The sequence below is a fragment of the Leptonychotes weddellii genome, chromosome 5 (genome assembly GCF_054177405.1).
Source record: "Leptonychotes weddellii isolate Sample4059 chromosome 5, ASM5417740v2, whole genome shotgun sequence".
In the NCBI taxonomy this organism is placed as follows: domain Eukaryota; kingdom Metazoa; phylum Chordata; class Mammalia; order Carnivora; family Phocidae; genus Leptonychotes; species Leptonychotes weddellii.
This window is the reverse complement of record NC_138373.1, coordinates 24537468-24564826: the sequence shown is the minus strand read 5'-3', so window position 1 is coordinate 24564826 and position 27359 is coordinate 24537468. Positions and strand designations below refer to the sequence as shown.

The window sequence follows — 27359 nt, the reverse complement described above, 5'->3', positions numbered from 1 at the left end:
GCCAAGAGGACAAAAACATGAATAAATGCCAATGGCGGTTATACTTCTGTATTGCTTGACATTTCTACAGGGAGGCTGTATTTAAGGAATATTTATACAGGGGCGCCTGGGTGGCTCAGTCAATTAAGCATCTGCCTTCGGCTTGGGTCATGATCCTGGGATCCTGGGATCAAGTCCCGTGTCGGGCTCCCTGATCAGAGGGGAGACCGCTTCTCCCTCTCCCTCTGCCCCTCCTCCTGCTTGTGCTCTGACAAATAAAATAAAAAATCTTAAAAAAAACAAAAAAAAGGAATATTTATACAGTAACAAAAGATCAGAAATACCCTTCTAGGCCTAAAACAGAAGTCACCAATATTGTTGATAATTTTTTCAGATAAAGTTTTGATTGACATTAACATGCACACCAAAGGGTACAGACCCCAACAGTTCAGCGTGATGAGTTTTTTTCAGTGCTAGTAATTTCCTTTGACTCAAAAGGGAACAGGTCTAGAAAAGCTCTAGGGGAGAGAAGAGTCATCCATGCTCCAGGGAGGTGACATTCTTTTGGGAACAGAGGGTCGCATGTAGGAATGAGGGTCGGGTTACAACCGAAGGAGAAGCCAAGTTAACACGCAAACCTTGAACGTGCCTCCGGGAGCCAACAGGCAGCTTGCTCCTCAGAGATGCATCACAAAGACGTCCCTCTCATAGATGTGTCACCTAAGCCCATGGCAGGCACCTGTCTGGGCCCTTGATCCCCGGCAGGATGCTGATCCCCGGCACAGGCTCCCTGGAGATGTCTCAGTACTTCTTCTCCCCCTGGGGATACATTTAAGCTCATTAATCCAAGAACACTAAACAAATGCCCACATTCATCATCCCTGAGCCATTCGGTTTCAGGAAATGGAAACGGCTCATCAAAGTGAGACTCATTCTCTGACGCAGGAATGTTGGCAGAGATTTTTCAGGAGCGTCTGCCAGGCGACAGCCCAGGGCAGAGGGGCGGATGGAAGTGCGCCTCTCCCTGTGCACCTACTAGGTGTGTGTGAAGCGTAGGACTGCCTGCCCTATACCATGAGCTTATTTCATGCTCATGCAACCCCAAGACAAGGGTGTTATTCCTTTCCCAAGTGAGGGCACTGAGGCCCAGAGCAGTGAAGGGACTTGCTCACGTACAGCCAGTGAACAGTGGAATCCAGATCCGCATTCAGGTCTGGCCGGCTCTGGGTGCTAACAGAACATGGCCCCAGGGATCCCCTCATTTTATACATGAGGAAACAGAGCTCCTGGGGGGAGGAATGACTTGCCCAAAGTCATTATGGTATAATAAGAAGTAAGTCTGGGTTTTGACCCCAGTTTCTGACACAAAGCTTGGGACACTCTTATACTTTCCTGAGTGATAGGAGGTGCTAGGAGCTTCATTTTGCTACTATTTGGTCTTTGACCAAAGTTCCTGACATGAGGAACTCCTTGTATGCTAATAAGATGACTGGTGGCTAGGGCCCCTAGATGGGTTTAGGATGGGGCCAGGTCACCAGAAAGACCAAGGCATGATTAGAAGCGTGGAACATTCTCCAGGGAAGGGAGAGGATCTGGAGGCTGATGTAAGAATGAATCACACTGACGTGATGAAGCCTCATAAAAATCTCTCGAGTATGATGTCTGGAGAGTCTAGAGAGGGCGTGGCAGCCCTGTGCCCCTTCCCCATACCTTGCTCTGTGCTTTCTCCTCATCAGGCCGTTCACCTGTATCCTTTGTAATATCATTTTTAATAAACCAGCAAATGTAAATAAATGTTTCCTCGAATTTCATGAGCAGTTCTAGCAAAGTATTGAACCTGAGGAGGGGGTCATGGGAACTCCGATTTATGGCCAGTTGGTCAGAAGAACAGGTGATCTGGGCTGGCAATTGGCATCTGAAGCAGGGGCAGGCTTATGGGATGGAGCCCTTAACCTTGGGGTCTGTGCTAGCCCCATTCAGCAGAGTATCAGAATTGAGTTAAACTGTAGGACACCCAGTTGGGGTCCGCCAAGAATTGGAGAATTGCCTCGGTGCAGAAAAACGCACACATTTGGTGTCAGACGTGTAAACTGTATAGAAAAACAGAGTTTTTCTTTTAGTCCTAGGAGAGGTTTGTGGTGGGACTTAGGCTGGGGTCCAGGCTCCACACCCTAGACCAGTGCTTCATCTCTGGATGGGTGTTACTTCTTCTCACCCATCCCCAGAATGCCAAGCGTCCACAATTTATAAAAGAAGGAGCCAGATAAATATGATTTTTAAGTCAGCCTTTTCCTCTGTCAGTCTACTTCGACCTTCACATGGCAGTCTCTGCTGGATTTCCATTAGGCTCCAGACCATGTCATTTTCAAAGATCTTTTGTAAAGCAGCTGTGCTATTATTCTGACAGAGCTCGATCACCTCTCCCCTCCCAGAGCTGGTAAAATGACCGATTTCCACCATCGTCCCAGCATGAAAGGCTGGGATGAGGAATGGCATGAGCTGGCTTCTTTTCCCTGTTGCATTAATCAGGTTCTCGGAGATGACATTTCTCTCTCTCTCTCTCTGGCAACAGCAGTTTGATTTCCAGGACTTAGCTCTATTCCTGTGGAGAACTGGACTAACATGCCTTATTCAAAAGGTCCAGCCAAGCTTCAAAAGTGCTTTGCATGAACTATTGAAATGCTTTTGTTGACAATATAACTTAATGGCACTGAAATTCTGTCACCATGTAATGCTTACAATGAGCAGGGCATACATATGTTTTATTCAAAGCACACATATCCATGCACATGTATCAATGAAGATGTCTTCAGCTATAAGCAACAGAACATTCCATTAATAGTGTCTTAAATCTAGAGGTGTCTGGGTGGCTCAGTCAGTTAAGCGTTAACTCTTGATTTCAGCTCAGGTCATGATCTCAGGGTAGTGAGATTGAGCCCCGTGTCGGGCTCCGAGCTGGGCATGGACCCTGCTTAAGATTCTCTCTCTGCCCTTCCCCACCCTGAAAAAATTTTTTAAAAAACTTAGTGTCTTAAATCTAAGGTGACCAACTGTCCCCATTTGCCTGGGACGGAGCAGTTTTCCAGGACATGGGAATTTCAGGGCTAAAGCTGGGACAGTTGCGGCAAAACAAGATGGTTGGTCACTCTACTTAAAGCATAAGGACACTTAATACTTACTTACCAAGAAGTCCAGATGCAGGTGATCTGAGCATCAGCAAGGTAGCTCTTTGCTCCTTTCTCCTTGCCACTCTCACCACAGTGACTGCAGAAGCATCAGGACTAGGAGGGGTGTAGCACTGGGGACTTGGATCATCTTTCCCAGGACCGCCCCCAAGCAGACTTCCTCTTCCATCCCGTTGGCCCGAAGTGGGTCTCATGGATACCTCTAGCTGCAAAGGGAGCCTGGAAAAGCAGATGTTCAGCAAAGGCAGATGGGATTGCCATCATTCTTGCTGCAGAATGAATTTTCCCCCCCAAAATTCATATGTTGAAGCCTTGATTTCCAATGTGATGATACTTGGGAGGTGGAGCCTATGGGAGTACTTAGGTCATGAGGGTGAAGCCCCCATGAATGGGATTACGGCCCTTATACAAGAGACCCCAAAGTGAGGATCTCTTTCTCCACCATGTGAAAATTTAGCAAGAAGGTGGCCATCTGCACACCAGGAAGGAGGCCCTCACCGGGAGCCGAATTGGCTGACATCTTGATCTTGGATTTCCTAGCCCTTCAGAACTGTGAGAAATCAATGTTCCTGGTTTAAGCCATACCATCTATGGTGTTTTTTTTATGGCTTTGGGCACGTTGCTTCATTTCCATTTCCTTGTCTGTAAAATGGGGATAAAAACAACTTTCTTAGAGGATGGCAATGAGGATTTAGATGAGTTTATGCATAGAAAGTGCTGAGACAGTGCCTGGCTCATAGTAAATGCTCAGTACATGGTGACTTTTTGTCTTTGAGGAAAAGAGCAGGATCGAATAGAGATTTTTATGAGGAACTGCATCATGACTCCCCATGAGAGCCTCCAAAAAATTCCACCTGACCTGTTAATGGTGGTGGATTTGAGTGTTTGGGAGAACTCAAAATCATACTGACTGCAGTTTCAAGATGGACAGAGAGTGAGGGCGAAGGCCTCCCAGGGCAAGCCCGCCACACTTGGGTTACAGAAAGGACAAAAGACTGGTGTGAACTACACGGAGACACTCGGAGTCGAATAGTAGCCTCTGGGTACACAGGAAGTCAAGGTCATGCATCATTTTAGATTCCTTTTTTCGTATCTGTTGGTGTTTTCCAAAAACTCTGCAGTGAACAGGGGTGTCCTCTACAATTAGACAAGAATTTATTTTGAAACTTTGATATAGAGGAATATAACCAATAAAGATGATTATTTTTAAAGTTGAACATGTTCCATTTGTCACATATTCTCTCAGCATCATTTTCTCTTTCTCTCCCTGCTTCTTTATTATAGCGAATAGTTTTACTAGATACCAATTACCAAGCACTTTACTCTGTGTGTCCCAGCACTTGACATGCAGAATAATCTTGGGCAGCAAGACTTAGTTATTATTCCCATCTTAAAAAGGAGGAAAGCAAGACTCAGAGAAGTTCAGTCGCTGGCGCGCGGGCCCCTTTGAAGGACAGCTATTGGGCTCCAGGGCTCTTGCTTCTGACCACTGTCTGTCTCTCTTTTGTCCCTTTCACCACCTTCTTCTTCTGTCTCTCGAACATTATCAGTCAGGTACCTGTCTAAATTCTGTGGTTGTAAGCTATGATTTTTCAGCATGAGCAGGACTGACATTCGGACCAGATTGTTCTCCACCAAGGCGCTGTCCTGTGCACTGTGGGACATTTAGCAACATCCCTGGACTCTACACAGTAGATGCCGGTGGCAATCCCCACACGCGCCCCGTTGTCACAATCCACGTCTCCAGATGTCGCCAAATATCCCCAGAGACCAGGATCATCCTCATTGGAGCCACGGATGGAGGCTGATCTCTGCAGTCGATGTGGCAAAGGATTCTGGAGCCCCTCCAGTTGAATGATCGCCGATTGGAGCCCACGGGAACAGGCTGTGCCCTCCTGGCAAGCCCCCAAGCTCACTTGAGGCAGCTTCCACCTGCTAGGACATTTCAGGGCAGGGCCTGACAAATGTTTGGGGGGGGCCTCTGGCAACAGGGAGATGATTCTGTGGCTTGTCCCAAAAGCTGGGAGCTAGGATCAGAAGGGGTGATAACGGGCGATTCTCAGCCAGCAAAGGGCAGGGGGGCCCCAAGCTGGTCTGTGGATGGCGCTTCTGAATGGGGGCAGCAGATCCTTGGAAGGAGGTAGGAAGATCAGTCGACTCAGAGGATTCATTTCTAGTGCTTGTCCTGTTCCCATTTGCCATCTGGATTCAGTCGAGTCCTTTGAGAACATGAATGCTCCCCTCTCTCTCTTCCTGGGATAGGAGGATGATGTGTCCAAACTGTCCCCTCTATCGCCCCCCACCCCTCGTTTTACTCTTCTTCAGCACATGTGATGTTCTGTTGTATTTGTGCTCACCCTCTGTCACCCCACCTAAATTTCGGCTCCCCGGGGCAGAGGAGGCTGCTGCATGCTTGGAGCCTGGCAGAATGAAGGCAAATACCCTCCACGCCCCATGGGAAAGCGATTTGAAAATATGTCTCAACAGCTGTAGCCACGTCAAGCCCGTTGTACTCAGGGGCGCCACTTCTGAGAATCCACAGCCCCCACTCCAAGTCATCCAACTTGAAGAAAAAGCCTTATATGAATCTGTGTGTAGACAACAGTGGCTCAAATGACACCCCAAAAAGCGCAACCTGAAAACCCCACATAAGTAATCAAGATAAGGGGTAATTAAAGCAGCCCTGATAAATACACTCGGTGAAATTCCAGATATCCAGTACACATATCATTTACAACAGTATGAGTTAATATTATAGCAGATCTACAAAACTGTAATGCATGATGCAAGACTGTCTGGGCAGCCCGATGACTGAGATTATAGGAGTGAGCATCCTTGCACACAGTTGGCAGGAATATCACGCACCATCCATCTGGAGGGCAATTTCGAAGTTCCTAATTAAAATGCAGTGTTGGTGTACCTGAGTGGCTCAGTTGGTTGAGCTTCCGACTCTTGGTTTCAGCTCAGGTCATGACCTCGGGGTCCTGGGACCAAGCCCCGCATTGGGCTCCTCGCTCAGCTCGGAATCTGCTGGAAATTCTCTCTCCCATTCCCTCTGCCCCTCCCCACTGTGAGTGTGCATGCATGTGCACTCTCTCTCAAATAAATAAATAAATCTTTAAAAAAAAAAAAAAGGTAAAATGCAAGTGTTCATGTCACTTGACCCAGTGATTGAATTTCTAGGGATTAATTTTTCTAGGAATTGATGTATTTCTAGGAATTTATCCTAGAAACAACCCAGATGTCTGTGCTTAGGGGAATGGTTAAATAAATCACCATGTAAAATACAGTAGAATACTATGTAGCCATTAAAAACGAGAAGGTGTGCATGTACTGACATGGAGACAGGCTCAAGGTATATCATTAAGTTAAAAAAATTGCAAAATGTTTTTGTGTAATAGCAATGATGTCATAACTTATAGTATAAACATGAACATTTTAAAAAATCTGGAGGAATATACACCAAAGTGTTGACATTATTTTTTTTCTAAAGGACTGAGGGAGATTTTCTCTACATTGTAAATTTCCATAATGTTTAACATTTTTTAACATAGCTGCTAAGAGAAAACACTGAGCCTGCAGCCTGAGCTCACTCATATGAGCAAACAGAAGTGAGGACGTGAAAACCAAAAGCAATTCCATCAAGGGTTCATTAACAGTGACCAGTCATTTCTAAGTAGTAGGATAATAGGCACTTTCTGTTTTTTTTTTTTATTTTTTCTTTATAAAGCTTTTATTTATTTACGTAATCTCTACACCCCATGTGGGGCTCGAACTCACAACCCTGAGATCAAGAGTCACGAAAGCTCTTCCCACTGAGCCAGCCAGGAGCCCCTGTTTCTCTTATTTTGAGGGAGAACCTGAAGGAAGAGTGTGTGTGGTCCTTACAAAGGACATCATCCTCCCCAAACCCTTTGTTTAACCTGAGTGATGCTCAGGGTATAGAATGTTCTGTCAATGTAACCTGCTGTGGGATGGTGTCCTGTCTCCCCAGGATGGACGACATCCAGCTCTGCAACGACATTATGGACCTTAAGCAGGAGCTACAGAACTTGGTCGCCATCCCAGGTAAGCATATGGGACTCCAGCCTAGCTAAGGAGCCGCCCAGAGCCGCCCAGAGCCGCCTGGGCCGGCCCCATCTGTACCCCTTAGGGCTGGAAGACAGAGTTCATCTCTTATCCTAGCACAGCCCCATTCTTGCAATGCAGCACTCCATGTCAGGTAGACTGGCTTCAAGTCCTCATTCTGGCCCCTTCCTTGACCTTGGGAAAGTCACTTTATCTGGCACTCAATTTCCCGTCCTCTGAAAATGGGGTAGTACCAGTCACAGCACTTAACTCGTTGGGTATAAATCTCATTGTGATACACTGAACTTGGGCTTAGCTTCACATCTGGTCCAAAATGAAGAGTCCAGTAAGTATTAATGATTATTACTATTACTATTCTGTTTGGAGATGGGTAGAGTATGGGGGTTACAAGCTCTGACTTCGGAGTGCAACCTAGATCTGTTGATTATTAATGACATGACCTGGAGCAACTTACTCCACCAAAACTCAGTTTCCTCACCTGTCAACTGGGACAATAATGGTATCTACCTCGTAGGGTCGTTGTGGGATTGACTGAGGGAAAAATATGTACGGTGCTAGGCACAGTTGCCATCCTTTAGTAAGTGCTTAAGAAATTATTACTGTAGTTCTTGTCATTAACTGAACAAGTTTCTACCCACCCTTATATTTATATACTAATTCATTTTAACATGGCAGTAGCAAACCTATTACCTTTTAACCTAAGTTCCTTTTTATGAACCATAATTATCTTTTGTAAACCCACAAATATTTAATGAGAAAAGTGGCATGTTAAAAAAATTTTTATGAAATCTATTTTACATCTCGTTTAAGATATTGCCTTATCTGCTTTGGTAGGTATTGGGTTGGAAGATATTGTTTTTGCTTCAAGTATGTGGAATAAAGCCAGATACAGACACACACACACACACACACACACACACAATTTCTACCCATCCTTCAGGTCCTAATATATGTGGCCCCTTTTCCCAAGAGAGCCTTCCCTGCCCATCTAGGTTGGGTTAGGCGCAGGAATGAGGGCCTGGCAGGTGCTAAGGGAAGGTGTATTGGGTGCAGCAACACAACTGTGTCTCAAGAACCTTGCCTTGGGGGATGCCTGGGTGGCTCAGTTGGTTAAGCGTCTGACATGGTTTCAGCTCAGGTCATGATCTCAGGGTCGTGAGATCAAGCCCCATGTGGGGCTCCATGTTCAGCGGGGAGTCTGCTCAGGATTCTCTCCCTCTGCCCTTCCCCCCATCCCACTCACACACACTCAATCTCTCTCTCTCTCTCAAAAAAAGAGAGTGCGTTGTAGAACAGGGCACTGTTCTAATGCCTTCTCACTAGGAACATGTAGGGCTGGGCTATTCTTTGTTGGGGCCGGTGGGGGGCCCATCCTGAGCACTGTAGGATGCTTAGCAGCACCCCTGGCCCCTACCCACTAGATGCCCGTAGCACCTCCCCCACAGCTGTGACAACCAAAAATGTCTCCAGGTGTTGCCAAATATACGCTGGTAGGGGGGTGCAAATTGCTACCTAAGAGCCCCTACTTTATATTTTTATTTTTTTTTAAAGATTTTAGTTACTCATTTGACAGAGAGAGCACAAGCAGGGGGAGCTGCAGGCAGAGGGAGAAGTAGGCTCCCCACGGAGCAGAGAGCCCAATGATGCGAGGTTCCATCCCAGGATCCTGGGATCATGACCTGAGCCAAAGGCAGACGCTTAAGCGACTGAGCCACCCAGGTGCCCCAAGAACCCCTCCTTTAGAGTCCAGTGACCTGGCTTTGAATCCAGGCTGGCCAAACAGGTGGCCTTCATGTAGCAACTTAATTTCTCCGAGCCTTAAATTCCTTGTTTGCAAAATGAGGCCAATAATGCCAGCCTCCCATGGTTGTTGTGCAGATGCCATGAGGTGGGAGATGCAAACCGTGGGAGCACTCGGTACAGTGTGTGCGGGGCTAGCGGATCCTTCAGACACCACTGCTCCACCGAGTACTCACCAGGTGCCAGGCACCATGTGGGCGGACAGCACACGGGTACAGGGTTTCTCTTGGAGGTGATCAAACTGTTCTAGGATTGATTGTGGTCATGGTTGCATGACTCGATGGGGGACTCGTAATGGTATGTGAATTATATCTTGAGAACACTTTTACCATAGAAAGTCAACAGCCAAAGAAGGGAGCAAAAAGAGCAATGTCCAGACATCACCCACTAGAAAGTCTATTCAGTGAGTGTGGAGTTCTGGCACGGGTCACTTTTTAAAGCCTCGTGTGACCGTGAGGAGCAGCCAGGGTGAAGAGCCAGCCTGTGGGGATGGCCGGTTCTGTTGTCGCATTTCGTATCCCACCAAGAACTAGTTTCAAAGGTATAAAAATCACCGCCCCCTCCCCGCAATGGCAGCACCAAATGGGCAATTACTGGAAGGATGGGGGAGGCTTCTGGAGCCCTGGGCCATTGTATGAGCTCCCTATGGATGCCCTAACAAATTCCCTCAAACTCAGCGGCATCAAACAACATAAATTGGTTCTCTCTCAGTTCTGGAGGCTGGAAGTCTGGAACCCAGGTGTCAGCTGGGCCCTGCTCCCTCCAGAGGCTCTAGAGGAGAATCCTTCCTTACCTCTTCCTGCTCCTGGTGGCTGCCGGCAGTCCTTGGTGCTCCTTGGCTTGCAGCTGACTTGCTCCAATCTCTGCTTCTCTCATCCCATGGCTTCTTCCCTATACATCTATGCATCTTCTCCCCTTCTCACAGGACAGCTGTCATTGGATTTACACTCACCGTAGTGAATATGACCTCATCTCCACTAATTACATCTGCAAAGATCCTATTTCCAAACAGGGTAGACATGACATTTTTCGGGGGAGGGGGATACTACTCAACCCAATACCGGCCTGAAGCTCAACCCAACCTCACAAGGGTTCGGAACCAGAGACAGGAAAGCTGTTGGAATACTCCTTCCCTCTCTGTCTCTCTTTCATTCTCTCTCCTGTTTTGGAAGAGCCAAGCAAGCCCACTCCATCTCCCTCCCATGATCTTCTCACACAAAAACCCAACTCTTCTATGTTTAGCAGAACTCGTAGAACACGCAGATTAGCATATCGTATCCTTCCCGTAAACAGATCCTCCTAGTTCAGTAAGACCCCTTGTCACACATCACATGCTTGAGAAACAGTGATAAAGATTTATGATTATCCCGAAGGACCAATAAAGGCGGGAGCAAAGAAGAGCAAAGGGTCTTCATCTCTGAGCATTGATCCCCTTGCCTTCTCTCTTTCACAGTAAAAACAAACAAACAAACCAAAACAAAACAAAAACCCCAACTCTTAGGGCCTCTATGTCCTAATTTTCAGCCTCCAAGGAGAGCTCTGATGGGCCAAACATGGGTTGATTTCTGAGATCACTTTTGGCTCAGCAGAACACGTGGGAGCTGCTGAGGCAAAGGAGACATGGGTGTGTGACCACTGAACCAGCCAGGACCACCTCAGGCCACAGGGGCTCCAGTCGGGGCTGTGGCAGCCTCTAGAACACAGGTGGAAATGGATGGGAGCAGGGTTCTTTGGCTGACATAGTCCCTGGGGTGCCTGACTGACCAGAACCAGGACTATGGTGAGAAAGACAAGGTACTCAGCTAGAACACCAAAAAATTCAGTAAGCAGGACAAATAATGTATTAATGCAATATTTAAAATACCAAAATAGGGGCACCTGGGTGGCTCAGTTGGTTGAGTGTCTATCTTGTGATTTTGGCTCAGGTCATGATCTCAGGGTCATGGGATCAAGCTGCAAGTCGGGCTCCATACTCAGTGGGGAGTCTGCTTGGGATTCTCTCTCCCTCTGCCCCTCACCCTACCCACATGCACTCTCTCTGTCAGTCTCTAAAATAAAATAAATAAATCTTTAAAAAATTTTTAAAAATACCAAAACACACACACACACACACACAATCCATGATAAATAAAATACCAAAAATTTAAATTAAGACAAGACCAGTACCCATACTCAGTAGGCAGAGTCCAAGGATGCCAAAACCTACAGTGCAGGGGAATCCCACATGAAGATCGAATTCTGCCTGAAATGTCATTGACTATGTGGCTAAGAACCATGGGTTGACAAGGTCACGGGACCAGTTAGCAATAGAGCTCAGGTCCTTAATGCTGGTCCCCTTGATTCTCCCAGGAAATCAAGTTTTCCCAGTGACCTTTGTGCAGAAATTCACATATTAAAATTTTCTTTCTTCTTCTGCTTTCCTACTCACCTCTCCCTACCTTCTCCTCGGACTCCTTGTTGAATCTTTCTGTGTATTCCTGGACCAGGGTCAGCTGTCTAGATGGATTCAGCTGAGCGTGGGGGGTTGGGGGGTGGGAGGGAGAAACAGTGCTCCTGGCAACACATCAATAAAGGTATTAAAGAAAGAGATCACTGAATGGCCAAGAAATTCATGCCTCTCCAGCCAGGGTCAGAAGATCATTCACCAGCTCCCCGGTGGTGGGTGCAGATGTCTGGCTGGAGAGAATGCCTGGGGCCTTGTCTGCCTTGAGGGCTCCTCTGGGACAAGCCAAGATGTGTCATCTCACCTCCACTGCCCCTACCACTACCTCAGAACTGTGGATGCATAGCCCCAGCTAGAGAGGCCATGGCACTTTCCCCTTGGACATAAAAATAGTGTCTCCCTCATAGGGTTGTTAAAAAGGACTAAACTTGTGGTTCTCAACCAGGGGTGATTTTGCCCCCCACCCAGGGGACACTGGGCAATGTCCAGAGACATTTTTGGTTGTCACACCTGTGGTGGTGGGGATCCTGCTAAACACCATATAGTGTACAGGACGGCCTTTGCAACTAAGAATGATCCAGTCTCGAATGTCAGCGGTGCCAAGGTTGAGAAACAGAGATTAAATGAAAGTGACGAGCTCATGGGAATACAAATATAATAGCTGCAATTTATGAAGCACTTCTCATTTGCACACTTATGCTATGAGATTTGCTTTTTATTCATTAACTAAGTATTTCTTCTGTACTTGATTCAGTAAATATTTAAGAGGCGAGCATTTAATCATTAAAACAACAATGATGATGTAAAATGATAGCTTACAATAGGAGCAGCTGACAGTTCATGAGCCCTTACTACATACAGGCAGTGAGCCTACTATTTTCCTTGGTTTCTCTCTCTTAAAATTTGCAGCAACTTCATGATTATCTATGTTGAGAGATTGGATGCCTGGAGAGGTTGAGGAACATGCCCAGAGTCACATACCTAGGGAGAGGAGAAGCTAGGGTGTGAAGGCAGGATTGTCTGATTCTACAGTGGGTGCTCACAGTCATGTTGGGGTGACAGGCCAGGGAGTCCAGTTAGGAGGGCACACATGGTCCAGGAAGAGATGGCCTGTGCTAAGGAGGTGTGCTGGAGGAGATGAGAAGCAAGTTGGAGAGTCACGTTGGTAAGCACGTGGAGATGCTAGGAATCAGGTGTGTATTGCCAACAAGCAGGGGGTGAAGCTGGCAAGCTGGCAATTCTCATTGGCAAGTAGGTGGATGATGTTGGCAAGCAAAAGGATCACATCACCAAGCAAGGGGTGGTGCCTGCCTGTGGGTGGGTGGTGCCTGGAGGCAGCTAGAAGATGCCTGGGGGCAGGTGGGGGTGCCTAGAGGCAGATGAGTGGTGCCTGGAGGCAGGTGGTTGATGCCTGGAGGCAGGTGGTTGATGCCTGGAGGCAGGTGGGTGATGCCTGAGGCAGGTGGATGGTGCCTAGAGGCAGTTGAGTGGTGCCTGGAGGCCAGTGGGTGGTACCTGGAGGCCGGTGGGTGGTGCCTGGAGGCTGGTGGGTGGTGCCTGCAGACAAGTCGCCCCACACTTTTTATCTTCTGAAGGGGTCGGAGCAGAGGGAGCCGAAGCAGGTTCAAGTTTCTGCCCTCCTCCTTTTCTCAGTCATCATCTCCAGCCCTGGGTCTTTTTTTTTCTCTTTGGCCTTCCAGCCCTTGGTATCTGGGACAGGACAAGAGCCATCAGCATGGATGATTTCCTGGCTGTAGAGTAACTCCCCCAGCACCCCTGCCTGAGCCCTCCAAGCCCCTTGCCTTCTGCATGATCCCCTTGTTTCATCATTCCCACTTCCTTAGTACCTGCCACTGGGCCAGCTCTGGGCTAAGCCATATACTAACGCCACTGCCTTTAAGCCCCACCAGTGTCTTTATAGGAAAGGAAACTGAGCCTTGAAGAGGTCACCCAGCGAGTGACCTGGCAGAGCCAGGAACCCAACCCTGGCCCCTGGACTCACGTGCTTCCAGCAGTTACACTCGACTGTTTCTTTGCTGGTGTTTTCTTCTTCCCAGAAAAAGAAAAGACCAAGCCGCAGAAGCAGAGAGAAGATGAGCTAATACAGAAGATCCACAAGCTGGTGCAGAAGAGAGACTTTCTGGTGGATGATGCAGAGGTCGAGCGGCTAAGGTGAGTGGGCTCCCATCCCCGTGGTGCTAGAACGCAGTCCTTGGCCTCCTCCCAACCCCATCTTCTGCTGCAGGGACTCACGGCCTGGCCTGACAGGTGTGGCCTCGGCAAATGCTCCCACACACTGGATCCAATTGAACCCCCAGCCTCTTGGCCTGAGGATCTGTTGCACATTCCAAGGGAACTGGAATCCAGCTCCAAAAAGTCTCGCAAAGACCTGTTCTTAAGTAAATGTTATTCAAGGAGGTGACTGGGGAGGAATTACATCACATGACACATGGTAGAGCGTCCTACACATTCTCTTCCCTGACCTTTCTCCCAAGGCAAACTGTTCATCAAGGCCACTTCCAGAAACTTCTGTGGGTTTCTGCAGAAACCCTGCCCCCTGAACTGACTTGCTTCCTTGCCTGCCCTCTCCACTTCCCGGTTTTGTGCTCTTCCCCCTCGCCCCTCCCCACCTTGGTGGCTCCAGCACCCCTCCCTATCCCTCAGGGTCTCCTATTTGCAGATGCACCTACCACTTGATCTGGACAACCACCGGCCCTGGAGCCACAGGGCACCTGCTCATAGGAAGATGCGGATGTTGATTCTTGAGTATTTTTGTCCTGGAGCCAGGCCTTTGGAGCCCCCCACAAGGAAAGAGGCTCACAGGGCTTCTTCCAACCCAGAAGGCATCTAGCTCTTTATTGTCTGTGTCTTCCTGGGTCCTCTGAAGGCTGGAATGCTCCTCGCCTGGCTCAGCCAGGCTGGGCCCGCTAACTTTGTTCCTGATGACCCTTGGAAGAGTTCAGGTGACTTGCTCTCTGACACTTGCCACATACCTCATGGGAGCTCAGATGTGTAAGGTGACTTAAGGGCACAGGGTTAGGGGGGTGTTACTCAGCTCACTGAACTCCCCCCCAGAGGCTGGGTCCTAGCATGGCCCTGCCTCTGTCCCAGGATCTCACCCTGGCCCTGGAGAGACAGTTACTCCATTGTTGATACGTGTCTGTGCTTCAGAGCAAGTTCATCAAATGCAACATGCACACGCCATCCACACATAACACACAACAACATACACACACCACCCACAAAGAACACAGAACATATATTTCCCATCCACACGTAACACGCAGCATACGTGTACCAGCCACACATAATACACAATACTCACACCAGCCGCACATAACACACAAAAGCATACCCACACCAGCCACAGAGCCTGATTCATGGCCCCACACACTTAACCTCTGGCCCCATTTCCTCAGTTCCTTGATGCTTTCCTTGTTTACTCTACTTCTCTCTTGTTTTTACACACCTGTCTTCACAGGGAGCAAGAAGAAGACAAGGAAATGGCGGATTTCCTGAGAATCAAGTTAAAACCTCTAGATAAAGTAACCAAATCTCCAGCCAGTGAGTGCATTCCTCCTCCTTCCCCCATCCAGGAGAAAAGGAAATTTAAAAGAGGTCCGAGAGCCAGAGTGGGGACAACAAAATGCTTTCTAGAGATCAGACTTGGGCACACGATGGCAGCAGCTGGGGCCAGCTTCATGGGCATGCCACCAGGGAAGCTGCCCAGGCCCTGATGCCCAGAAGGGCACTGTGCTTGCTTTCATGTTCTGCTATTGCTGTCTTGAGGTTCTTAATAGTTTTGGAACAAGTGGCCCTGCATTTTCATTTTGCCCTGGGTTCGGCAGACTGTGTAGCTGGTCCTGGCAGCAGCTGTCCCTTAACAATCACAGGTTTGGTGGATTTCTTAGGAGATGCGTGGCCACTGAGGCAAAAAGGTGGGGGCTGAGGCTCAGGGAACTCCAACCTCTGTTGATAATCAGAGTGAAAAGGGTTCTGTGTGAAACAAGTTTGGGAAATGCTACGTATTTGACCCTCTGTTTGGTGCCAATGTCTATTAGCCTATAAAAGTGATAACAGGTCCTGCTTCTCTTTGTCGACCCAGTGAGGCTCCTTTTAGTTACAGGAAACAGATACCCAATTCAAATTTGCAATAGCAAAAAGGGGGATTTGTTGGAAGAAGAGCAACAGGAACCAGCTTTGGGGACTGGACACTGTTAGAATGCCCTTGTTTTCCTTCCGTTTCTATTTCTGCCCCTCTTTGTATGTGAGTTTCATTTTCTCCTACTACACAGGCCTTCTTCATGGGGCCTGAACTCCAGAACCATAACTTAGCAGCAGCAAGACAACACCATACATTCTCTCTCCTTGTATCCAAACACATCAATCTCAGGGGAATATTCTGATTGGCCCTTCTCAGATCATGTTCCCACCCCCTAGGCCATCACCATCATCAAGAGGCTGGGGTACTATGATTGGCCAGATCTGCGTTGCAAGCCTACTCCTCTAGCCACAGGGACATTGGCTGTTATCAGAGTGAAGGGACTGGGAATCTTGCTAGGAAGACAAAACTCAAAAGGCTGCCACCATCTACTATGGCCACAAACTCAGTTTTCCCTGACCATCTATTAACATCCCGTGAAATGTGGGGTAGAGTGCAAGGGAATAAAGAAAGAAGGTACCTTCTGCAGGCCCCTAATATCACAAGGCACATGGTCCTTGCCTAAATCCTGCATTCTCAGTGGACTGTCTCTTCCATGAAAGGTCAGTTAGAAAAACTCCACTTAACAGTGTGGGGAAGGGGCAAGGAAACTTGCCTTTTATGCAGGGTTATGGATAGCAAAAAGTCATCTGTCAAGAAATCAAAACACCAAGTCTGTACCCCATGCAAGGGGCCAAGTGTCCAAATTTACCCTAATCATCTAGTGCTGGGATCTAAAATTGAAAAATTAAAACTAATATAAAGCCACTGAAATCTCAGACCCCAGCAAAGCAAATGCAAAACTGCTCAGTGGGGAATCTTCTGCATCCCATAATATGTAACCCACAAATAAAACAACCTCCATGAAAATGAGCTGTCGATAAAAATTTTAAACCCATAAGAACTGAACCACCATGAGTGGAGTCAGTAGATGCCACAAAGAGAATGTCCTCCCAAGAACCAGAGATAACTGACTATCTAAAAGAGACAATAAACTAAGTATATTTAAAATGATGAAAGAGAGAAGGGATAAAACCCAAAATGAAATAGCAGGATACCATGAGAAAATAATTGGTAGATTTGCAAACAATTAGGTTTCTAAAAAAAGTATTGTCACAGAAGTAAAAACTCATAGATTAAACAGAGCTGAAAGGAGAATTCATAAATTGGAAGACAGAGCAGAGGAAATTAACCAGCATGTACCACAAAGAGACAAAGAGATGGAAATGTCTTCCAAAACATGGAAGATAGAATAAGAAAGTCCAACTTACTTCTAATAGGCATTCTGGAAGGAGTGATAACAGAAAACAAGTGTTGGAGGAATCAGAAAAGATAATGTATGATCATAAGACATGAAGCCCCATGTTAAAGTGACAAAATTTCCCATTTATCCATTCACCAAATACTTTTGAGTGCCAGACCTTGTGCCAGGCTTGGCAAATACAACCACGAAGAGAACTGAATAGGATAAGAGCTAAAGGTTGTGACTGGAAGCTGAGGACTGAGAGCCAGTGGGTGGGAACAGTCATTGGAACCATATAAAACACATGCCAGCGCTGCACCCAACCTGATCTGTGGAGTTGGAGCAAGACCTGACTAGGGGCTGGGATGGGACAGGGGCTGCCAATGGTCAGGGCTCTCCTTATATCACCTCTTCCTCTCTCCCTTTTCCCCTCTCTCCCTCCATGCTCCTATCCTGCTGCAGGCTCCCGAGCAGAGAAGAAAGCAGAGCCCCCACCTAGCAAGCCCACAGTGGCCAAGACTGGGCTGGCACTCATCAAGGATTGCTGCGGGGCCACCCAGTGCAATATCATGTAGCCTCCCACGTGGGGTGCCCCCAGGGCCACGGGGACCCCCCCCCACCCTCTTGTCTTCATAGCCCCCATTTCACCGGGGCCCAAGAGCTCTCCAAGGCGGAAGGGGTTGAAGGCTAGCCTGTGACTGCCGCCAGGGGCCGTGGGCGTGGCGGGCGGGCCCGGCCGCCCTGTACAGAGTGTAGCAATAGGGAGTCCCTCACTGTCGCATGGCCCCCCCCAGAGCATGCCAAACCCAGGAGTCTGTCTCACTGTTTATCCAACCACCAGGAAAGGTCCTCCCTTGAAAACGTTTATCTCCACTTCTAGCTATCTATCTTTATCTAACCCACTGTGCGAATGAACTGGGAGAGGGGCATGATCCCCAGGTGTGTATAGTCGTGACTTTTCAACAATCTAGCACCATGTTGGACACATCCCCCACCCACCCTTCTAGCTCTGCTATCAGGCCTGCCCCAGATGGGCACAGCTCCTGTCCCCCGTCTGTCCTCTCCCAGGGGCTGTGCTCTGGAGGGCTCCACACAGCCCATGCATCTTGGAGACACGAGGGCCCATCTGTAAAGACTGAGCTTACGTGTGGTGTTGTGGTTACGTCTCCTGCTTCCTCCCCTCCTGTGTCTGGGCACAGTTCACATCAGAAGTGTGTCCATTCGCTCTTGGCTCTTCCTTCCCTTGCAATGTCTGCCCCAGGTGTGTGGAGCACAGCGGGGATGAGGGCCTGGGCTGGGGCACAACCAGTGCTCAGAAGAGGTAGCGGAGAGCTGGAGGCTCCAACACCAGGCATGGGCAGATGAGAAGGGGACCCAGAGCAGATGCTGGTTCAGGCGCTCTCCACCCACTGTGGTCCACTGGAGGGAGTGCCAGCAGGACACCACTCACCAGCTTAACACACAGACCTCCGGAAACAGCAGTGGCGGGCGGGAGAGGTGGCCTGACCCAACCGTGTCCCATCGTTTGGTGGTGTATTTTAATCAGCCTAATAATTCCACCTGTGTAACTTGATGTACATTTGCTACAGCCAGCTCGGCACAGCCCGTGTGACCTCTCTGTACATGTGTGTGTCGTGACCGGCCTAACGTAGTTCGTGTAACTCAAGATTCGCTGATGTGCAATCATCCATCAGAGAAAATAAAAATGGAAACCATGTACACAGCATTTTTAACGTTTTTTTTTTTTTTTTTTTACTTTTTTCTTGATTATGGAAGTCATCCATGTACCCAGTAAACCTTTTAAAAGTTAGAAAGTATAAAGAAGTTTCTTGTTTTCTGTTTGTATCTCCCACAAATTTTCCAACTCGAGACCACACTGCCCTTTTGGCAGATTTCCTTTCACGTGTTTTTTTTTCCCCACAATCAGCATCATATTGTACCATTTTATAACCAGTTTTTTTCATTGAGCGTTATATCACTATCATTTTCCCACATCATTAAGAGCTCTTTGTAACATTAAACACTTCACAAATATCTGCGATGGCTGCTTAGTAATCCATCTTGTGGCTATGCCATAATCTATCTAACTAACCCTTTCCTTACTATCGGACATTTAGGCTGTTTTTACTTTTTCAGTATTATCAAGAATGTCACAGTACCTGGGTGGCTCAGTTGGTTGGGTGTACGGCTCTTGGATTTTGGCTCAGGTCATGATCCTGGGGTTCTGGGATTGAGCCCCACATCGGGCTCCATTCTCAGTGCAGAGTCTGATTGTCTTTCTCCCTCTGCTCCTCCTGTGCTCATGCTTTCTCAAATAAATAAAATCTTGGAAAAAAAAAAAAAAAGAATGTCAAAATAAATACCATGGGGGACAGAGCTTTATCTGAATTTCTGATTTTTCCTTAAGATAAAAATAAAGTTCTTAGGGTCACCTTTTTCAAAAATATTTGTAAGTCAAAAGTGAATCTGAAGGTCTTTCAAGTCACACCAGCTTTGCAGTTGACACAAAGTATTTCTGACTGAGGACCCTGGAGCCTTGGGTTCCATGGCCCCCCCAGTGGGCAGCACACCCTCAATCCCTCCCACTGTCTCAGATGTATTTGTGCCTCAGTCTGAGCTTTGGCCTGCACATCACTTCCTGCCACTCTGAAGCAGAAGAGGCTGTCTTTGGCCACTGTCTGTGCCACCACACTGGCCTTAGGGGACCCCATGGCCTCCTTCTCTACCCTAGACCAAGCATGAAGCCAGAGTCTGGGAGCTTTCCAGGACACTCCCATAACATGGTACTTCAACCAGGGTGGCTTAAAACAACATAAATGTACCCTCTCACAGTTCCAGAGGCCAGAGGTCTGAAATCAAGGTGTTGGCAGAGCCATGCTCCCTCTGGAGGCTCTAGGGAAGAATTCTTCACTGCTTCCAGCTGCTGGTGGCTCCTGGCAACCCTTGGCATTCCTTGGCTTCATCACCCCAGTTTCCACTTCTGTCTTCGCATGATTTTGTCCTGTGTGTGTCTGTGTCCTATCCTCTTCTTATAAGGTGCACCTTAAACCCACCATGCTTTCCTGTAGATCCTTAGCTTAATGACTTCTGCAAAGACCCTATTTCCAAATAAGGTCACATCCTAAGATAGCAAGTAGACATGAATTTTGGCGGGGGGAGGGGAACGCTCTTCAAGCCACTCCACGGATGCTTCCCACTCTTGCAATAAAAACCCAGGCTGCAAAGGGGCTGCCACTCTTCTTTCTTTGTAGAAAACATGGGTCTGGAAGGCTTGACCTCAGACCAATTAGAGAGCAGTCACTCACTGATCCAATGAGCCAAAGGAGATCGAAACCCTCATAAAAATCCTGCCTCTAGTACATACCCTGAGCCCTGGGGTACACCTAATTTATGTTCCTGCTAATTCTACTGATTCGTTTTAAACAAACAAAAATCCCCACCATTTATTCAGGCTTTCACACAAGAACAGAAAAAAGTAATAATTCAAGATGTTCCCGGATCACTAGGGCTGCCATCAAAGCCAGGAAAACTTGCAGACCCAGACTCACTCATTTTGGAAGCTGGAGCAGAAAAGATACAACAGGAGAAACATTTACTGAGAGCCACGTGTGCATTTTCTCTGTAGCTCCTCACATCAACACCAGAGGCATATGTTCTCATCACTTCCACCGTACAGGTGAAGTTTTCCCAAGTCCTTTGAGCAACGCCCTATGGGTTGTTGTTGGTGGAATCATCATTAATCTATCCCTTCTCCTGTAGTCTCAAAAGGTCTTTCTTTCCCCATCAGAACTGAAACAAATCTCTCCCATTACTAACCAACCAACCAACTAGCACTCCATTCCATCTTCCCCTGCAGCCACCATCTCTCTGTCCATCTTCATGGCTTTACATGTTGAGAATTGTCCGCCATCTTGCTGTCTTCATTCCCCATCTCTAGTGCCATCCTCACCCTATTTAAATCTGGTTTCTGTCACTCTTTTATCCCTGACCCCTCTGACTGGGGATGTCATCATGTGGTTATGTAGGGAAGGAAAAATTCTTTTCTTTACCCATCTCATGTCTTCCAGCTGGAGTCCTTTCAGTGAGATGGGCCAAAGACAGAAGACCAAGAGAAAAACAAGTACATGTGGGAGCACTGGGCAATGAACAACCCAAAGAGGTCCTTAGAACTTGAACCCACATACCATCTGAACTAAAAGGAAAAGGGGTTTTGGGCTTCCAATAGGGTAGCAAGTTCTGGGAAGAGGGCCAGAAGAAGTATGGTAAACAAGAGTTGTGTGGTTAGGTTTGTTATGCAGATGTAAGACCTGCCTTCTCCACTGATGAGACTTCTCCTCCTGGTGTGGGAGAGAGAGACATCTTTTATGAATGGAAATTTCCTTTATAAAGGGGAGATTGCGTTTATAAAAGGAGAGCTTTCTCTGCACTTGTTGGTTCTCAAGGGCCTTTAGCTCGGAAATAATCCATATGCCAAAGGGGCATTCCTTGTGGTGGCATATTCTGGCACCCCACATTTACATCCCACCCACACAGTCAACCCTCACACTAGCTCTGTGGGGTGTTATGGCCCAGGTATGACACTGCCAACATGCCCCATCTCGAGGCGAACCTCCCACCACCCAGTAGGACCTCTCTCCAGTCTCCATTCTCTCTTCCTTGACCTCAGGGCCTGGCCCTCAGCATTCTGTTCTTCCCCACTCCTGGCCGTAGAAGGCCTTTGCACCCGGACTGCTCCTGGATTCCCTCCTTCACCTAGAATAGACCTTTCTCCTGTACTCAGACCCACTTCCCCGACTGCTTCCTAGACTCTCCATTTGGAACCAGAGAAGGCACATCAAATGTGACATATCCTAAACCAGGGGCCAGTGAACGGTCCCATCACCCGTTTATTGTAAATTGAGTTTTGTTGGCAGGTAACCAAGAGCATTTGTGTATATATTGTCTCCGGCTGCTTTGGGGGCTACAACAGCAGAGTTGAATACTTGTGACAGAGACCCCATGGCTGGCAAATCCTAAAATATTTACGCTGGCCCTTTAAGAAAAAGTTGGCCAACCCCCATCCTAAACTGCCTCAGCTTCCCCTGCAGTTTCCCATCTCACAAAAGATTATCCTAGGATGTGACCTCGGCTCGTTTATTCCTCCACACATCCACCCAATTGCCAAGTCTTTAGCTTTAGGAAACCAAGTTTCCCTAGAGTCTGTGCACACGACCACACCCTCAGGGTAACCACCATTACCTTTTGCTCTGAACCAGCCTCCTTAGCACCTGGTCACGGTCCACACAGTGGCCAGCTGCTTTTCTGAATAACACAAACCTAGTTGTCATTCCCCTCTTCAAAACGGTGCCTACACCTTTCGGTTGAAATCCAGAGTCTCTCGTGTGGATGAAAAGGCACTCTGGACCTGGCCCCTCCCTACATCCCTGGCCCCATGGCATCCGCTCGCCTCATTTTGGGGGGCACCGAAGCTTTCTTGGGATTTTATGGTTCTTCTGGCTATGCGGTCTGTTGGCCCCTCTCCTGGGCCCTCATACATTATCCCCTGTGCCAAGAACTTCTCGGATTGCCTGCCAATTCTTTCTCTGATCTACCTGTACACCCCGCTGAAGCCAAAGTGACCTTCCTAATGTGCAGATCTGGCCGGTTTCCAGCTCTCCTGCACCTGCCCCCCACCCTCATGGTCAAGTCCTGGGGCTGGGGCCTGGTGAGTTAGCACCTCCAGGGCCTTCCCCACCTCCTTCCTCCCTGTTCCTCGGGCTTCTCACCCTTGCTCACACCATTGTTTAAGGGAGCAAACAGGAGGAGCAGCTGGGGAGGAAGAAGGAACACCTGGTGGTGTCAAGGAGCGGGGGTGTTCTGCAGCATCCAACTTGACCCAGACATCATGGGGCCTTCAAAACTTTGTGAAAAGGGCCCAGGGGACATTGCAATAGGATGGGGTTGGTGTGAGCAGTTTCAGCAAGGTGCTGGCCCAGCAGCCAGATGCATCAGGCAGGAGAGTGGCCCCTCACCCACTGTTCCATCGCAGTGGGGGGGAGGTCATCACTTCCATGTGGCAGCTGGGGAAACTGAGGCTCAGCAAGGGGCAGTGATTAGCCCAAGTTCACACAGCATGTCCGTGGCAGAGCTGGGACCTGAGTCTGAGAGCAGGGTGCCAGTCGGGCTCAGTGTGTTTATTTCTCATTTCTAAGCCCAGCAGCCTCACACCCCATTCCCGGTTGAGCTGTCCTCGAATGGAGGTGAGCCTTGGCCACGCCCGCAGCAGCTGAGCCTCTTCTAAACCTCTCTGCTCCGTGGCAGCCGGGCAGCCCTGAGCTGTGGGAATGCACCAGCTCAGCTCCAATACAGCTTGAGAAGAAGCAGTTAGAATGGGCCCACTGCCAGCAGCAAGGCTCGGATACCTGCCACCAACCACAGGACAGCTGGGTGGGCGTCCTGCGCTGGGGCAAGACACACAGGGAAGCTAGTTGAGGAACAAAGGTCAGGTCATTTTTCCATCCGTTCCTGTGTTTAATTCCGCCAGGGAATGGAGCACATGGTGGGTACCAGGGAACACAGATGAACCAGACAGGGAGGGTCCCGCCTTCCTGCAACTTACCTTCTAGTGAGAGAGATGGACATCCAACAGGAGCGAGGTGGGGGGAAGGAGGGGAGGCCTCCTCAATGGCAGTAAATCCGAACAAAACCCACTGACCAGCAGGATTAGCAAAAGGGAAAGCCATCTAGAAGGTGATGAAGGGCTTCGGCTTGGAGTCAGCCTGCCTGGGTGAAAATCCCAGCTGAACCTCTCCCTGGGTGAGCCTGGGAGATCTCTGCCCCTCTGTGCACCTCAGTGTCCAGACCTGTAAGACGGAGAGAACACTGGGGCATTAACGAGACATCAGCTGTGCGGGATGGGCTTAGAACAATGCACATGGTAGAAAACGCACTTAGAAGAGCGGGTTATTATTGGCCACAGCTGAAGGGAAGAAGCTGAGGGATCAGAAGGCTGCTCAAGCCTTGCTATGGTTCTGGAAGGCCTGGGGCGGAGAGGGTGAGTGACACCCGCTGGGTCCTCCCTTCGTGAAGCCGACAGTGAGCAGACACGTGAACAGGCTGCAGTGACAAAAGTTACTGTAACCTGAATGTCAGTTGGAGTCCACTGCACATGCTTCCCCAAGGTGTCCGCACCTTCCCGGGGGCTTACGGCCGCCCCACCCCAGGTCACACATGACCGGACTGCGCCCCCACTAGCTCTGCACACCCCTCACATCCCTTTCCACAGCTGTCCCCTCCTTTCTCCTGCCAAGTCCGACGTGGAACTCACCTCCTTTCCTCAATCAACTCACCACAGAAACCAAGCTGCCCGAAGCCTCGGGACAGGAAGCCGACCTTCCCAAATGTGTATGGAGGTGGATGTGGGTTCACATCATAGCCACACACACCAGTGAAGATCGACTGCTCCTATTCCCACCAGCTTTGCTACCAGCCGCCAAAGGGCTCACCTCTGTCCCCGGGCCTCCTCGTGAGCAATTACCCTCCCACTTTATTGGAACAATGCAGCTCCCTCCAGCCTTCATGCTAGCCTGACTCCAGGCCCCAGGGCCCACGCTCCCCACCAAGGTTTATTTCTCTACTGATAAGGTGGTTCATTGCCCCTCCGCCCACAGGAAGGGCAGCTGCGGTGGGTTTGGGTTTTGATGAACGGTTGTGGACTTTTTGTCCCACTGGGATGGTGGTAAGCACAGAGGCCGCGGGAGCGTGGGAGGGGGCAGCTACTGGACTCTGGGGTTCAGGGATGGCCCTAAAGGAGAACAAACTTCAGCAGCGAGATGCAGCACGGAGAAGAGTTGGAGGAGATGAGGCTGGGGTGGGGACAGGAGTCCACGGGAGGCTGTCAGGAACTCTCAGTGGCCCCCTCTGTCCCCCTATTCCCCCTACCCCCCATGTGGAGCTGGAGCTCTGCAGTGGGATGCTCTGGTCATAAGTAACCAAAATTGAAGCCAAAGAGGCCAAAACATCAGAGCATTTCCTGGTTCCCGGGCCGAGGTGTGGGGTACCCTTGAGTCCAGTGGTTCAAGCACTGTCACCTGGACTCCGTGTTTGTCTGCCTCTCTGCTTGCCTCCCTCCAGGGCTTTATCCTGGGCAGAGTCTCCCGGTGAGGCTCACAGCAACAGCTCTGGGCACTTGTACTCCTCGGGGTCTCCCGGACCCCAGCACGGGGTCTGCCAGGCCTGCCCTGGCCTGCGTCATGGTAAAAGATAAACTGAGGCATATTAAAAATGTTAAGTTTAGGGGCGCCTGGGTGGCTCAGACCATTAAGCATCTGCCTTCAGCTTGGGTCATGATCCCAGGGTCCTGGGATCGAGCCCCGCATCGAGCTCCCTGCTCGGCAGGAATCCTGCTTATCCCTCCGCCTCTGCGTGCCACTCCCCCTGCTTGTGCGCTCTCGCTAACAAATAAAATCTTTTAAAAAAGTGTTAAGTTTACTTGAGCAAAAATCAATTCGAATCAGGCAGTACCAGTGGAACAGAGAGGAAGGCTCTCTCTGAGGAGCTGTTACACGCAGGAGGGAGCAGGAACCGGAAGTTATACTAGGCACACAAGCAGGTTGGCTATTGCAAGGCCACCTTCCTTTAGGGGAGGACAGGGGTCTGGCAGTCCCATTACTTGGCTAGTGCTGATCAGACTATTCCTGATTGACTGGTTTAGGATTCCATTTCTGGGAGCGCCGAAATTGTAGTCACGTCTCGGTGTGCTGACACGGAGCTTAGCATCAGCAATTCCATTTTGGGCCTGTTGTCCTGTTTTTTAATGGTCACATGGCCGGCCCAGAATTACTGGCTGGGTCAGAGGGGGTGCTTCTCTGGTCAGCCTCTGTGGCCTCCCATTCCCATCTGGAAACCTCGGCACTAGGAGGTGGAAAATGGGTGGACAGCAAGTGGGTCTATCAGGGCTCTTGCCGCTTTGAAACTTGACTGCTGACCCTCAGCGGATTTAGCCCGGGACTCCTTTCCTTCCTCCCCAGTCACTCCCTCCAGGATCGTGTGGGAGCCTGTGGCTGGCTTCCACCTGATGGACGTTGGCAAGGACCATGGGAAGCCGCTCCCTTGGTTTGGTTACATTCTGCGGGGCTCTCTCTCAGTAGACTGGAGATTCTCCTCGTGGGTTTGATGAGCTAAGCTGCCATTTTGAGGGAGGCCCATGTGGCAGGGACCTGTGGACAGCCTCCGGGATTTACAGGTGGCTTCCAGATGACAGCCAACAAAACCTGGGGCCCTCACTCAGAACAGAGAGGAGATGCAGGAGGTTGGCAGGGGTCAGGACTCAGAGTCCATGTGTAAAACCCTATTATCCTCCTCACGTAGGGGAGCGAAACAGGGATTCTACTCAAGAACGGAGAGGTCTTTCCTGATTCCGCACCCAGGCCCCACACCAGATTCAGAGGCTGCTAACACGGAGGGCGGGAGCCCTGCAGGCCCGTGGGCAGGCTCATCTGCACTCACTGTGAGCGACATCAGAAACTCTGAGGGAGAAGGCAGGGGAAAGGTGGGAGTGGGGGTTCTCCCGTGCCAGGCCCTGCAGCCCAGCCGGGAGGGCTTCCTGGCAGAGGTGGAAGCAGAGGCCTTCCCATGAGCTGCCTGCAGCGGTTGGAGATGGCGCCACCCCGCCCTTGACCACTGCAGCAGCTCCTGGCTTCTCCACACTGCGGCGGTGGCTACTGAGCTTCCGCTCGCCTCCTCTGTGCTCGGAGTCCCCCATTTCCAAGTACTTCCTACCCAGAAAATGCTAATTCTTCTCCTCGTCTCGCTGAGGAAGGTCCTGCTCCTCTATATTCGGAGCTGAGATCTTCTAGGCTCCTGGCCCTGTGCACCTGAGAAGTGAGGGCTTCTCTCTTTGTTGCCATTTTCATAATTTGCTGACCCCGTCCCAAAGGCGAGCAGCTGCTTCCTATTTCCCAGGGCTGCCTTCCTCCCAGGGAGAGACTAGAACTTTCCTGGGGAAGTATCAATGCAAACAAGCAAATGGGCTCAGTCTGTCCCCAAAGAGTGGCATGAGGTGACGCTGATGCTGTTAACACAGCAGCAGCCCGGAGACTGGCCGGCTACCGTGGGAGCATGCCGTCAGGCGGTGCAGGTCCGGCAAGGCAGTGGTGGGACCACTGCCATGGGGCAGTGAGTCTGGGTGCCTGCTCCTCTCGCAGTCCCAGGACCAGCATGTGACCTGTTCCAATCCACGGAGCAAGCCCATTGGTGGGGGAGGCAGCGGGGATGCTTCTGAGCCATGACTGGGTCCCTGCCCACGTGAAGCTGCTAGAAAGCAGAGGACAGACATCCCAGAGCACCATGCTCCTCATGGTGGAGGGAACAGCTAGGGTGAAGCATCAGGAGCCAGGTTCTAGATGTCGACACCAGTCTCCTCTGCATGGACAGGTGCGC

At 49.5% G+C, this 27359-nt stretch overlaps 2 protein-coding genes and 1 long non-coding RNA gene across 5 annotated transcripts in view; 1 reads left to right on the top strand and 2 right to left on the bottom strand.

Moving 5' to 3' along the window:
• The window catches only part of BMERB1 (bMERB domain containing 1), a 110829-nt gene extending 92172 nt beyond the window's left edge, over positions 1-18657 (top strand). For both annotated transcript variants that reach the window (XM_081819981.1, XM_081819982.1), the window contains 4 exons: positions 7159-7232; positions 13554-13668; positions 14978-15060; positions 17403-18657. In XM_081819981.1, the coding sequence (XP_081676107.1) occupies positions 7159-7232; positions 13554-13668; positions 14978-15060; positions 17403-17515 (385 nt within the window). In that variant the 3' untranslated portion in view covers positions 17516-18657. The remainder of the gene's footprint in view (positions 1-7158; positions 7233-13553; positions 13669-14977; positions 15061-17402) is intronic.
• On the bottom strand, positions 33-22654 carry LOC145721584 (uncharacterized). 2 transcript variants are annotated; one of them, XR_014145345.1, is made up of 3 exons: positions 19100-22654; positions 3163-13206; positions 33-798 (listed from the first exon to the last, which is right to left on the bottom strand). It is a non-coding gene; the product is annotated as an uncharacterized LOC145721584 (long non-coding RNA). The 2 variants fall into 2 exon arrangements; XR_014145344.1 differs by lacking the exon at positions 19100-22654 and adding an exon at positions 13499-17659.
• A 915-nt stretch (positions 22655-23569) lies between these two features.
• MARF1 (meiosis regulator and mRNA stability factor 1) overlaps positions 23570-27359 on the bottom strand; it is a 43890-nt gene continuing 40100 nt past the window's right edge. The window contains exon 27 of the mRNA XM_031018986.2: positions 23570-23782. Within this exon, the coding sequence (XP_030874846.1) occupies positions 23694-23782 (89 nt within the window). The 3' untranslated portion in view covers positions 23570-23693. The remainder of the gene's footprint in view (positions 23783-27359) is intronic.